Source organism: Pleurodeles waltl, chromosome 10, assembly GCF_031143425.1.
Source record: "Pleurodeles waltl isolate 20211129_DDA chromosome 10, aPleWal1.hap1.20221129, whole genome shotgun sequence".
Lineage (NCBI taxonomy): Eukaryota > Metazoa > Chordata > Amphibia > Caudata > Salamandridae > Pleurodeles > Pleurodeles waltl.
The window spans coordinates 537,609,039-537,623,544 of NC_090449.1; the positions used below are offsets into that span (position 1 = coordinate 537,609,039).

Sequence of the window (14,506 nt, forward strand, 5' to 3'; positions counted from 1 at the left end):
CCCAACCCCCCTCTGGGGGACCTCTCTGTAAGCAAAGAGAAGGCATGGTAAGAGGACGTCCCACTTACGCCTCATGGCCTCAGGGAGGCCACCAATCATGCCTTTCAGGGTCTTGTTGAATCTCTCCACAAGACCATTAGACTGGGGGTGATAGGGTGTGGTGAACTTGTAAGTCACACCACACGCATCCCACAGAGACTTCATGTATGCAGACATGAAGTTAGTGCCTCTGTCAGACACTATTTCCTTGGGGAATCCCACACGGGTAAATATCCCCATCAGGGTTCTGGCCACCACTTGTGCAGTTACGGTCCTCAGAGGGATTGCCTCTGGGTAACGGGTGGCATGGTCCACCAAAACCAGGATGAACCTGTTGCCTAAGGCAGTTTTGGGGTCCAAGGGACCAACAATGTCGATGCCCACCCTTTCAAAGGGGGTGCCAACGACAGGTAGTGGGATCAGGGGGGTTTTAACCCTTTTTCCTGCTTTACCACTGGCCTGGCAGGTAGGACAAGATCTGCAGAACTTATCTGAGTGTGTCCTCATTTTGGGCCAATAAAAGTGGGTGACAAGCCTGTTAAAGGTCTTGTCCTGCCCCAAATGTCCTGCCAGGGGAATGTCGTGAGCCAGACCCAGTAGGAAGGTTCGGTAACATTGGGGCACCACCAGCATACGTGCTGCCCCAAAGCCCGGAGCCTTAGGCTCACTGTAGAGGAGATCATTCTCCCAATATAGGTGGTGATCGCCGGAGGCGTCGCCTGCTGCCTGGTTTGAGGCTTGTTTCCTCAAACCTTCCAGAGTGGGACATTCTTTCTGCGCCTTGCAGAATTCCTCCCTGGTGGGTCCACCCTCAACTTGCCAGCCAGCAAGCTCAGGTAAGTCACCTAGGGTGGCAATGTCTTCCCCAGTTGGCTCGGGAGCATCCTCCTCAGGAGCCCCGTCAGCTACTGTGGGAACTTCTGGGGCCGGTTTCCCGCACCCCTGGTCCCTCCTCCTGGCAGCCCTCTGGGCCATCGTTCCAGGCTCCAGATGCCCTTGACTTCCCTCGCGGTCAGCCATGGACCGTGTGGTCATGCAGACCCACTCAGGTAACCCTAACATCTCCAGGTGAGACCTGAGCTCCACTTCTTTCCAAGCAGTGTGCTCAAGATCATTGCCTAACAGACAATCTACAGGCATGGCAGGACTCACAGCTACTTTCAGAGTACCAGAGACCCCCCCCCACTCAAAGGGAACCAGAGCCACCTGTAGGTGACTCTCGCGATTGTCAGCGACTCTGACCTGGTGGAATGTATTAGGTACTATCTGCTCTGTTGACACCAGCTGACTCTTGATAGTAGTCATACTGGCTCCTGTGTCACGCAGAGCCTCCACCTTCTGCCCATCAATGGTGACCCACTGCCGGTACTTGGAAGTATTTCTGGGCATGTGGGCCTTGGGCACCATTTCTCCTTCTCCCAGGGACACTAGGGAAATCTCTACCTGCTCCCCAAAGCTACTTGGGTCCATCTCCCCCCCGAGCGCTACACTAGTCAACCCAGATGCCTGTCCAGTAGTGGACGGTGCCCTCTTGGGGCACTGTGGATCGCCTTTGTAGTGACCATACTGGTAACACTCCATGCATTTGGGGCTAGATTTCCCTGACTTGTCATATGTCCCTGGCTTTTTCCCAAATTTGGAAAAGGAAGGGTTGCCACCCCCTCCCTGGGAATTCTTTTGGGGGCCTTTAGAGAGTTCCTTATCTGCAAGTTTATCTCCCCCCTCTTTCTTCTGTTGGGAACCCTGACCACCTTTGTGGGAGTCCCCCCCAGGTACCTTCTTGGACACTCTGGTGCTAACCCAGAGGTCCGCCTCCTCAGCAAGCTTCCTGGGATCAGTCAGCTTACTATCCACTAGGTGCTGGCGCAAATCTGTATAAGTAACATTAAGCATATGCTCTCTCAGAATCAAGTCATATAAACCTTTATAATCTGCTACTTTGTTGCCCCGCACCCATCCATTCAGTGCCTTACTGGAGAAATCAAAGAAATCTACCCATGTTTGTGTGGTTTGTTTGGTGCTGTCCCTGAACCTCTGACGGTATCCCTCAGGGGTCAGCCCAAACTTGGCAAGTAAAATGGCTTTCTGAAGTGGGTATGTGTTTTGATCAGGTTGATCCAATGTGAGAAGTGTGTCCCTCCCCAATGGCGGCACATAACCCCACATAGCTACCCCCCATTGCCCTTCAGGAACCTCATGAGCCCTTAGTGCAACTTCATAAGCAGCTAACCATTTATCTATGTCATCTCCCACCACAAAACTGGGCACCACATTTTTGGGTATACGAACCTTCTTTTCTCCAGCAGGTCCTGTCTGTATGCTGCCACCATTATTGCTGGATTCAGACTGTCTCGCCTTGATCTCCAGCTCCTTGAGACTCAGTTCATGAGCCAGCAATAGTTTCTTTTCAGCCAAAGCTCTTTCAGCTTCCACTTGTTTGGCTGCTCTTTCAGCTTCTGCTTGTTTGGCTGCTCTTTCAGCTTCTGCTTGCTTGGCTGTTCTTTCAGCTTCAGCTTGTTTGGCTTCTCTCTCTGCCCTTCTCTCCTCCTGTTGAGCCTCAATTTTCAGTTTTGCCATTTGCAATTGGAACTCCCTTTCCTCTCTCCTTTCCTCTGCGGTCAGGCTTTGCATAGAGACACTGCTCCCTGGTCTGGAAGGGGGCACACTTGCAGTGGTAACACCATCCACAGATAGTGAAAATTCCTCTGAGGTGCCATTTTCTGGCTCCTCTTCCTCATCATCCTCTAAATGGGCTTCTGCCCAGGCCCTCAGCGCCACTTGAAAGTCCTCCTTTCTGGAGGCCCCTTGGGTGGGTACCCTCAGTGCCCTGCAGAATCCTCTTAGTTGTTTGACCATATTTGTATCCAACTGGACTAGGTCAAAGTCCCCTGTCTGAGACCCAGTCAGAGACATGTTGAGTGAGGATTTAGTTTTTGAAAATTGTCAGGAAAAAATCAGGTTTTCAAAAAGAGATAAAAACCAAGTTGACCTTCAACTGTGGGTAGGTAGTGAAATACTTAGCTACTGTATGTCACTGCACAAATACAAGTCCTATCCTCACCGCTGATCACCAATGTTAGAAATGGGGTTTTTGGTTGGCAGTCAGGTTACCCCCTGTCCAAGCAAAAGCCCTCACTCTAGTCAGGGTAAGTCACACACAATCCAAGATTATCCTGTGCCCACCCTCTGGTAGCTTGGCACGAGCAGTCAGGCTTAACTTAGAAGGCAATGTGTAAAGTATTTGTGCAATAAACCATACAATACCACCATATAGCACCACAAAAATACACCACACAGTGTTTAGAAAAATATATAATATTTATCAGGATAATTGTAGGTCAAAAAGAATAACGTTGCAATGGAAAATTGTAGAAATATCACAGGGAAGTGATATAAAGTGTCTTAAGTCTTTAGAATATAAACAAAGTCTCTTTTAAGCACAAAGTACCTGGTTTCTGGTGGAAAATCTCCTCAGAGGGCCACAAAAGAAGAGGTGCGTGGAAAACGGGTGTGTGCGTCGATTTCTCCCCAGCACACACGGACTTGCGTCGTTATTTTCCACGCGGGGAAGTCGGGCGTCGTTTTCCGGCACGCGGACAGTCTCTTTCTGTGGATCGCGGGGATTACCAGATGTCCCGGGTCTGTGCGTGGATTTTCCTGCTTGTTCTCCGGCTGCGCGTCGGTCTGCGGGGCTGCGCGTCGAAATTACGATCTCACGGCAGGCGTCGCGTCGATTTCTCCTCTAGACTTCGATCTGCGGGGCTGCGCGTTGAAATTACGATCTCACGGCAGGCGTCGCGTCGATTTCTCCTCTAGAGGTCGGGCGGCGGTGTCCTTGCGAGGCCGTGCGTCGGATCTTCGATCGTCCCAAGAGCGTCGCGTCGATCAGCGTCGGAGTGCGGCGTTTTTCTCGCCGCGAAACAAGCTGTGCGTTGAAATTTTCGGCGCACGGAGCGTCCAAGTAAAAGAGAGAAGTCTTTTTGGTCCTGAGACTTCAGGGAACAGGAGGCAAGCTCTATCCAAGCCCTTGGAGAGCACTTTCACAGCCAGACAAGAGTTCAGCAAGGCAGCAGGGCAACAGCAAGGCAGCTGTCCTTTGTAGAAAGCAGACAGGTGAGTCCTTTGAGCAGCCAGGCAGTTCTTCTTGGCAGGATGTAGTTTCTGGTTCAGGTTTCTTCTCCAGCAAGTGTCTGATGAGGTAGGGCAGAGGCCCTGTTTTATACCCAAATGTGCCTTTGAAGTGGGGGAGACTTCAAAGAGTGGCTAAGAAGTGCACCAGGTCCCCTTTCAGTTCAATCCTGTCTGCCAGGGTCCCAGTAGGGGGTGTGGCAGTCCTTTGTGTGAGAGCAGGCCCTCCACCCTCCCAGCCCAGGAAGACCCATTCAAAATGCAGATGTATGCAAGAGAGGCTGAGTACCCTGTGTTTGGGGTGTGTCTGAGTAAATGCACAAGGAGCTGTCAACCAAGCCCAGCCAGACGTGGATTGTAAGGCACAGAAGGATTTAAGTGCAAAGAAATGCTCACTTTCTAAAAGTGGCATTTCTAGAATAGTAATATTAAATCCGACTTCACCAGTCAGCAGGACTTTGTATTACCATTCTGGCCATACTAAATATGTCACTCCTGCTCCTTTCAAATCAGCAGCTGCCACTTCAACAGTGTATGAGGGCAGCCCCAATGTTAGCCTATGAAGGGAGCAGGCCTCACAGTAGTGTAAAAACGAATTTAGGAGTTTTACACTACCAGGACATATAACTACACAGGTACATGTCCTGCCTTTTACCCACACAGCACCCTGCTCTAGGGGTTACCTAGGGCACACATTAAGGGTGACTTATATGTAGAAAAAGGGGAGTTCTAGGCTTGGCAAGTAGCTTTAAATGCCAAGTCGAGGTGGCAGTGAAACTGCAAACACAGGCCTTGCAATGGCAGGCCTGAGACAAGGAAAAAGGGGCTACTTAAGTGGGTGGCACAACCAGTGCTGCAGGCCCACTAGTAGCATTTAACTTACCAGCCCTATGCACATGAAGTGCACTTTACTAGGGACTTATAAGTACATTAATAGTCTAATCAGGTATGATTCAAGGTTACCATGTTTTAAGGGAGAGAGCATATGCACTTTAGCACTGGTTAGCAGTGGTAAAGTGTGCAGAGTCTAAAAACCAGCAAAAACAGTGTCCAAAAAGTGGAGGGAGGCAGGCAAAAAGTTAGGGGTGACTACCCTAAGGCTGTCAGGTCTAACAAACACCCATATCAAAAATACATTTTCATGATTAACCAAACAACAAAAAATATTTATAAAATACAATTTAAAAAAAACGAATTCCATTTTTGCCTCACTAAAAGTGTTTGTCATCTTGTCAGAAGTTCAGTAAACTATCAGGGTTTGATCCATTTTAAAGTGTACACTTGTTTTGTTTTTAATTTGCAGTGCTATTTTGAGTTCATCCAGTTTTATTCTACCTCTTATATTGCCCCGATTCTACCCGGAGCTCTCGATGCTGTACTTGGTTTACCACGAACGGGAAGACGCCCTCTACTGGCAGGGCATTGTGCACCTTGGGTTCTTCTCAGATATAAAGCTGCTGGAGTTCCTTGATGTTCAAAAGTGAGTATCTGTGTTGTAATAGTGGTCTGTTAAGAGAGAATAATTGTAATCTAGATGACATGTAAAGAAAGCGTTGTCCCTTAATTATTCACACTTGCGATGTAATGTGAAGCAGCTTGATCTGTGCATCAAATTTCTATACAATTTCCAAATCAGATGGGATTACTGTTGCCCAAGTCTCTGCTGCAGTGCTTTGCCTGCTCTGTGTGTCGTTCTGTGATTGCTGAACACTTTTATTTCTGCTATCTTTTTGGTGAGTCCTGCACAACTGCTATCCACGCTCTTTCTGTTCTTTAAGCTTGAACGGCAACTTCCTGTGCTGTGCCTGTCCCAGGTGTGTGCCAAGAATGATCTTACTACAGTGATCTAACCTACATGGGTAAAACATGACAGCCACAGCTGAAAAGCCCTTTGCCTAAGGCAATAATATTAGTAATATTTCATGTTTTTTAACCCAAAAAACAGCTTTAAATATGTTTTGGGAAAATCTGTTTTTTCAGTTCTGAAAATACACACATTTCCATCTTCAATGCATACTTTTCAATTTTGGAATACCTATATTATGTTATGTTGTCTACATTTTTTGCTATCAGCCAAAAGGCTATCCAGGGGATTCGCAGGTGAGTGGGGCTAGCCTTACTCGTAGAGCCACGTTTTCAGCTTCTTGCGGAATTTAAGAGAGGAGGAGGAGGCTCTATTATAGTTTGGGAGGTTGTTCCATGCTTTATGGGCCATGTGTCAGACATGACCTCATGATCTGCTTTTGTGTATGCGTGGTATGTGTGCTAGTAAATGTTCGGCTGAGCAGGGGCTCCTGGAGTGTTGGTAGAAATGTATATAGTTGTTCAGCCTGTGTTGTGCAGTGCTTTGTAACGTGTGGGTGAGAAGCTTGAACTAAACAAAAGCTTGTACTTCATCGGTTAAGGAAAGCTTTGCTCCATACAGTTGAAGATCTCTGTGTGACCTGAAGGACCTGAGTCTAAAACCTTAGAGTGTAAGAACTGAAACATGTGTTTGTTTTCCCAAAATCGAGCCATAAAGAACTCTCTAATCTTGATGGATAGCTTGTCTGAAGTTTAGGCATGTAACTTATCTTTTAATTATGGGACGCTTCTCTCATTCTGCAAATTCACTCTTTGTTAGTTGGAGCATATTTCTTCTGTGATCGACCTGAACCTCTAAGATGTGTCTAATGTGAGACACAGCTGCGATAGCCTTAGCTTGCAAAAAGTGTGCAAAGTTGGACATAACTTGGCTAACTTTGCTATCAGTTTCCTGAGTCTGCACAATATGTATTTAGTTATTAATTTAAGAGTGTTTAACAGCATTTGCAGTGTTCTAGAGAGAGTAGTGTGCACTGAGGCTGAGACGTTTGATGATGTTACATTAGATCTGTTAGATGCTTTTGGGATCTTAAGTACATAGTCAAAGCTATGTTGTTAAAGAGGTTCTTGGTTAATATTAGTGTGTTCCGTTCAATAGGAAATTAGGGGGAATGAGTGATCACAATGGAGGTGTTAATTCTGAAACTTTGGCCTATGAGATCCTTACGGTTGAGGCATAATTTTGCAATCTAAGGTGAGCGTTAATTACAACCTGTGTAATCCATGAATAGTTAAGTTGTAAGGAGCTGGAGTTTGGAAGACCTCCATAACTTGAGGGGTAGCTCCGCAGCCTGAGCTTGTGGCATCTCTGTAAGCTGAGTGCTAGCTCTACCATCTGGTTTCTGAGCCTATAAATTGAATGCAGCCCATGGGCTAGCGTTTCTCTAAGACAGCAAACTAATCAAATCTTGAAATCCGAAGGCTAATGCTTTTATCATTAGCATGAGTCCATAACGGATTGGTGGGCTGAGTGATAGCTTCTGCCAGATCTTCAGCCTGCAACATCTAAATGACATGATGTCTGAACCTTTGAGGTTTCTATACCTGATTTGTCCTTCTGTTGTCAGAGGCACAGGTCTAAAGGATATGTGTAACCTAAAGTATGACACTGCTTCCACCAGGGCCTGTAAGTTCTGCTTAACTTAGTGGCTTGCACTTGTGAAAATCTAGTAAATAAAATATAACCTGATTTACAGTTTTGCTGCAATAATTCTGCACTTATATTATCCATGTGACCTGAAAGTTATGGCACAAAATAATCTCTTTGACACTTTATAAGGATATTGGAAGTCACTAAGGTGTCTGTGACCACAGAGAGGCACAAAGCAGCAGGCCACGTTCTGTTATTGGTCGCAGACCTTCAAGGTGGCTTGCAAAATCCTTACAATGGAAAGTAAAGGGGTATCTTATCCGATATTATATGCAGATCTCTTGCACCCTCTCAGTGACATATGACACCATGTCATTTCATGTGTATCATTTTCGGACACCTCTACCTTTCTAGACAACAGCACTTTGCATCCTGGGATTTTCAATGCTGAATTAAAAAATCCATGTCCCAGAATGCAAAATGCCGTCTCCTAAAAAGATAGGGTTTGCTGGAGATTTCACACATGATACGGGAGATCTGTGCAGTTATATTCAGGAAGCCTGTATAAATCAGCACTACTATTTTATCCAAACAAATGGTTGGAAGATAGCGCAGCAAACAATCGAGTTCCTCTAAACTTCACTTGGGAAAAAAATTATTGTTGTTTACATAGACAGGCGCAGCTCACTTTGGCAGGCTGACTTAAATAGCCTGCATTTGGAAATGAGGGAAGTTGGAATGCAGATCCAAGAACTATCTGTGTAAAGTGACAGTTTACTTTACAAAATGAGACTGTGCCGAATAGGATAGGAATATTTTGTTAACTTGGATTTGAAGAGGTCCACGGAATCGTAAGATCCAGATTTATAAACTTTTCTAAAATGAAACCTCTTCATCAATGCCCTGTTTAAGTACTAATTTCTTGCTGACTAAAACGAATTTACAGTGAACAAAAAAGACACTTCCTTGATTAGGTTCTAACTTAATGCCGAATTTGGTGTAATTCTATTAAGCATATTTTTGTATCAAAGATCAAACTTCAAATGGAAATTAATATGGTGAATTGCCCTTTTACGACCCCTGCTTTTCTTGGCCCCAGGTTAACAGATCTGCAATAAACATATCATGAAGGACCCAAAATGGGTTTCAGTTCCCTGCCTCCTTTGTTTTCAATGGAAGTGTGTTGAAGTTTGCCATTTGCTGTGGTGTTCGACGTACTCCAGGGCTGGGCTGGAGTACATTTACGTGTGTTTTGACATCTTTAGAGTTGTAGTAACTGTAGGAGGATAATTCATGAATTTCATTTGTCTGATTGTTTTGTCAGTGTGAATTTTCTACTAGCATGTCCCCCCTAACCATTTTCCATCTACCCCCGTTGTCCCTCCCACATTATCTACAAAAAGGTATGCCTGTGAGTTCAGAATTCTCCTCACAGGTGGCAGTGACCTCCGCACAAATACGATAAGAGAGGTAGAGATCTCTGGCTGTGGATTTTTGAATAGTATTTTGTAATAAATAAGTAGTACTACTATAGTACTACTTTACGGACTAGAAAACACAGTTTAAGAATTGAGCTGTAGGTGTTCAAAGGTCCGTTTTCCCAGACTTTCTCTAGTGCTCATAAGAGAGAACTAATGTGCTAAGGAACGATGGTGAAGACCTGCAAATATAATTTGCTATTTTTCTAAACTGTTAGAGCTATGTCCATTCAGATAAGACCAATATTGAGATCAATATTCAAAGATTGACTCAACCTGTGCCCTTGCTAAGGGAATCCCAGCTCAGCCTCCAAATCACCAACGATCACACAACATGCCTGCTTGTTAAGAGATTTGGGTGAGCATAATTCAGATTCCTTGGATTTTAGCTAACGGTTTGTGAGCATAATTCACCTAAGGCTACTTTTTATCCCAGCAACCAAAGGCCCTCATCTTTATATTATAGCCTTGGAACTTGCAGAAGGCCCGTTCCAGCGTTATTGGCCGAAGGTGAGGGCTTTTAACAAGGGAGCAGGATTTTAATTGCCGGTTTAGCCCAGCTACGAAGGGCTATAAGACTATTAGAAAATTCCACCACTAGAGGGCAGAATGTAAAGTCCTCACAGAGCCCGAGGGGATTGAAAGCCTCTCGGGCACCGTGAAGTCTTTGTTCACAGCTGTTGCTGTCAACAAAAAATATTGGAAGGTTGGCACTCCTGACTTTTACTAGCCAGTAAAAGCCCTGAGCACTGGAGCTCACAACATTCCGGTGCTCTAATCATGATTAGAACTTTCGAATGTAGAGAGCTCAATGGAAGACAATGGAGTATCTCCGGGCTTATAATGGCTGGTATAAGCCCAGAGCTCCAACATTTCTCTGTTTGTCTTCAATTTTCTCCCCTTTTAATTTAGAAAAATCTACCCTTAGTGGGTGGAATGTTCTAGTAGCCTTATAGCCCTTTTGCCTTGGGCTATACCAGTCGTTAATGGTCCTCACCCTCATAGGCCCTCATCTGCAGCTCGGGCCTATAACTCGGTTTCGGGGCCTTTAACAACTGGTATGAGCACTCTCTTTTTAAGTAATTGACATCAAGATATATTACAAAGATTGATCTGTATTTCCCATGAAAAAAATACCCTGTCATGGATGCAGTATGTACCCCTTTCTCTGGGTTGGCCATCTTGGCATGTGTTTGATTGCCATCATTATCCTTTTCTATACCTATAGACACTAACCCTGTGATTTGCTATCTTCATGCCTTATTCTCCTCTTCCTCTCCTTGTGCCTTGTCAGCCTCATTCCCAATGCCCTGTTCCTTCCTTCTTTCTCCATGTGTTGTCAGGCTCATTCGCAATGTCCCGCTCACTCATCCATTCCCTGTGTATTGTCATCCTCATTACAATTCCACTGTGCCATCGCCTTCTCTCACTGCATCTTGTCTCACACAGACATTATAGGATTTGCACTATATTGGACATTTGACATTCCCCTACAACACAAACGCTGTTTCATATTTCTCCTATAAATTGACCCTGTCAGGGCCATCCTATTGATGCTTTTCTTCTAAGCAGCCATCTTGAAGTTAAGCCATCCTAATTGCAATACACCACTTCCAAATCTATTGTCACTTTCCTTGCGTCCTGTCAGTCTCGCCTGACGCCCCAGCCCCTTCTCACTTACTGGGGAGGGCAGCCTCATTTCCACTTCCCCGCTACCTTTTTAGGGTTGAGTGCGCAAAGCGCTCTGTCCCTGTTGTTCTCTCTCTAATGGCTTGTAACCACACCAATCAGTTTGGGCTTGCCTTTTAAAATTCACTTGATTTGATTAGTGAAAGATATACATACGCCATGCCTTTTCCGATGTTTAGCCCTCCTCAAGCGCACCGGCCAACTACTGAAAACAGTAGTTGCGCACTTTACATGACATCGACCCTGTTACACAGATAATTGCATGTTTTGCCAGTTACATAGATAATTGCACTTTTTCCGGTTACATGGATAATTGCACTTTTGCCCATATCTTTCTCTGGGAACAAACTTATGTTTCCTTTTCTGTGTTTCCTTCACGCTGCTGGCGACCTTCGCCTCGCTTATATGAAACTGTTTTATTTTTCATTTTCAGTTCATGTGCCAAGAAAAGTCCTGCTAGGAATTTACAACGCTAATAGCTGTAACTCGACCAAACGCGAGACCCATTCCATTGCAAATGCTTGTTTTACTCCCTGTAGTGCGCCTCATTTCCTATGCTCCAGTTAGTCCTCAGCCCTCTCTTTGTTTGGTCAGCGTCATCCACTCAATGACTCATTCCCTCTTCCTTTCCCTGGGTCTTGTGATACTGCACTGATATCAACATTTTGGAAAGCGCAGCCTTTTAATCACCTGATGTTGAGCTACCATATGAAAGTATTCAGTATTTTCCCTACAGAATGGCCTTGCCATTGCCACCTTGTCGACCCTGTTCTTCTGGACAGCTATCTTCTTGTCATGTCAGTAATGCCCCATTTCTGTATGTACAGACCCTATGTCACCGTCTTGTAGGCCTCACTCTTGATAACCAAATTCCTCCTCTCTTTGTATCTTGTCAGCCTAATTTTCAATGTCCCGTTCCGTCTGCCTCACCCTATGTCTTGTCGGCCTCATTGACAAATGCTACGCTCCTTCCTCTTCTCGCTGTGTCTTGTCATGCTCGGCTAATACCGACATTTTGGCTCAACCGAACACTTTGGAATGTGCATCCAGGTAATACTTGATGTCGAACTAAAATACATAAGTTCCTTGGAAATTGTTCAGCAAAAAAACCTAAACCCTATATATAGGCTTTTTTATTTCCTGTTTTGCTGTGCACACACTATGCTGGTGCTTTTTGATTGCCTCGAGAAGGTCAGGGAGAATTTCGTAAAGAAAGTGGTGATCAGATATCAACTAGAGAGACATAGACCCCTCTGTGCACATGTGCTTTGCATTTTCAGCAAGGTAACTCACTTGTATGTCCAAGGAATGTGTCCACTAACAAAGCTAGTAAGTGTGCCTTTAAAGTGCTATTGCACGCAAGTATCATTTCTACAAGCCCTTGCTTGTATTACCACATTAAAGCCAAATATGTTATTGCCAATGCTTGTTTACTGTTACGAGTATTCAAATTATTGTACTTTGTACTCAATTTTTCCATCATTTTCAGGATGTTTTTTCCTTATAACGTTGCACATCATTGTGTTTAGCATGGATGCTTCCCCCATCCCTATAATAACAAACTCGTAGTTTGGCGACTTTTGATAAGTCACTATTGTATTTACATTTTGAAATCCAATTCAAGTTTGGGGTTTCACCGAATGGCATTCGAATGTGCCTCACCAACCTCACATCGCTTCAGCTACAGGCATTTGTATTTGGCTAAGGATTCATTCATTGGTGTTTGGCAACCCATTTAAATTAAACACCCAGTGAATATTTCTCTTACTACAAAGACACTACTACAGATTAAGCATATCTGCAATCAGAAACACCGTTGTTGAATGAATCTTGTTTAAATTGTGTGAATTGTTTATTTTTTGTATGCAAATTAATGAATATAAAGAAAATGGTGGCGGATGTAAGGTATTTTAGATTCTGTAATGTTGACGCCCGCATGTGCTTCAAATTATTAAATTGTTGTCTACGTATGTGTCAGTTGTGTTATCGAATGCGATTAAACATTAGTATTCATTACTTTCGATATTCAGGAGTGTTCACTGTTCCCACCTAAATACAAACAGACATCAACACTGCACTACCTTCTGTCACTGAACTGAGGATTAAACATCTCTTCTCAAGCTATTCCTTTATATTACCTCTTTTGTGTAGAAATGCATTATTTTAAAATTAAATACAAGTGGTGTATGTGCAGCTTCTCACAATTCTGTTTATTGTTTATTTTCAGACATTTTTGGCCTTTAAAGGATATCAGCTTAACAACCAATCAGGTGAAACAGCAACCAAAAAAGCGCATGCATACTGTGTAATTAAATTATATGAAAATCATTTTCAATGTAGTTGTGGTTATTTACCTGTTGTAGCCAATGCCAACACAAGCATTACAGGACTTGCTGAAAAACGCTTGGCCTGCCTTACAACTAATGCAGAGCGCAGCAGCCCATCGTATTTCGGGAGCAGGCAGGAGGGAATAAATACACCCTACTAAAAACCATACCCGGCATTCTGTAAATTGGATAAAATAGATGCCATGACTTTGGCCCTTAGTTCAGACAGACCTCCAGTTTGTGGTAAGTGTGGTCTTTCCTTATCCTTCTTCCGCCACCTGCACTGTCTCTCAAAGGGGCCCGATGCATTTAACAAACCAATCTCCTTTTCACTTTGTTTATTGATTATCGTTTTATGGAATATACTATCTCACCAGCAGATACTTAGTTCTGGATTGCCTTCCATGTATCACATATTTACTTATCTTCATAAACGATATATTATGCCAAAGACTGTTCACAATGGTACAAACTGAAATGATTAACTCTGAAACCCTGTGAATTAGGAATGATGGCAGAAGTGGCGTGGAGTCAAAAAGAGCAGAATCCCAAGAGGAAGAGTCAGTGAAAGTCTAACTGTAGGCTACTACTACATGTGCAATTATTGTTACGAACAGCACCACCAAAGAAATTGGTAATATGAAGCAAGGAAACATTAAAACTCTTCTACTTTGCCTGTCGAAATATGAGATAGTCTGAGGCTAGTGTCTGGGAATGTAGATCAGATGAATAACGGAGACCTCAACTCTCATCAGGAGTGAAACTCACATTTTATGACTGGGGTGGCCTCTCATCCGAAGGGTAAATGTCACACATTCTAAGAAAGTCTACCACCTGATCAGTAAATGTGACTCTCTTTAGGGCTCTGCTTTGTGCAGTACAGCTCTTGGGGGTTGCAGATATTTCCCACCACAGCGGAGGCACTTATAAAGATTCCGCCCCGGTTAATTAACCCCTTAGCTGCTGGGCCTTTTCCCCCCCAGTGCTGAGCCCTTTTTTGGCTATTTGGGGTAGTTCACGCTTAGGGCTTCATAACTTTTTGTCCACATAAGCTAACCACGCCAAATTTGCGTCCTTTTTTTCCAACATCCTCGGGATTCTAATGGTACCCAGAGTTTGTGGTTTACCCTGGAGGAGACCAAGAAAATAGCCAAAATACAGTGAAAATTTAGTTTTTTCCAAAAAAATGGGAAAAAAGGGCCGCCGAAGAAGGCTTGTGGTTTTTTCCCTGAAAATGCCATCAACAAAGGGTTTCTGGTGCTGAAATCACTATCTTCCCACCTTTCAGGAACGGGCAGACTTGAATCAGAAAACCACATTTTCCAACACAAATTTGGCATTTTACTGGGACATACCCCATTTTTACTATTTTTGGTGCTTTCAACCTCCTT

General features: G+C 44.2%; 1 protein-coding gene across 12 annotated transcripts in view; it reads left to right on the forward strand.

The window, feature by feature from the left end:
* Positions 1 to 14,506, forward strand: part of ALS2CL (ALS2 C-terminal like) — a 544,978-nt gene that overhangs the window by 482,270 nt on the left and 48,202 nt on the right. For all 12 annotated transcript variants that reach the window (XM_069210973.1, XM_069210972.1, XM_069210966.1 and 9 more), the window contains 2 exons: positions 5,471 to 5,647; positions 13,016 to 13,058. In XM_069210973.1, the coding sequence (XP_069067074.1) occupies positions 5,471 to 5,647; positions 13,016 to 13,058 (220 nt within the window). The remainder of the gene's footprint in view (positions 1 to 5,470; positions 5,648 to 13,015; positions 13,059 to 14,506) is intronic.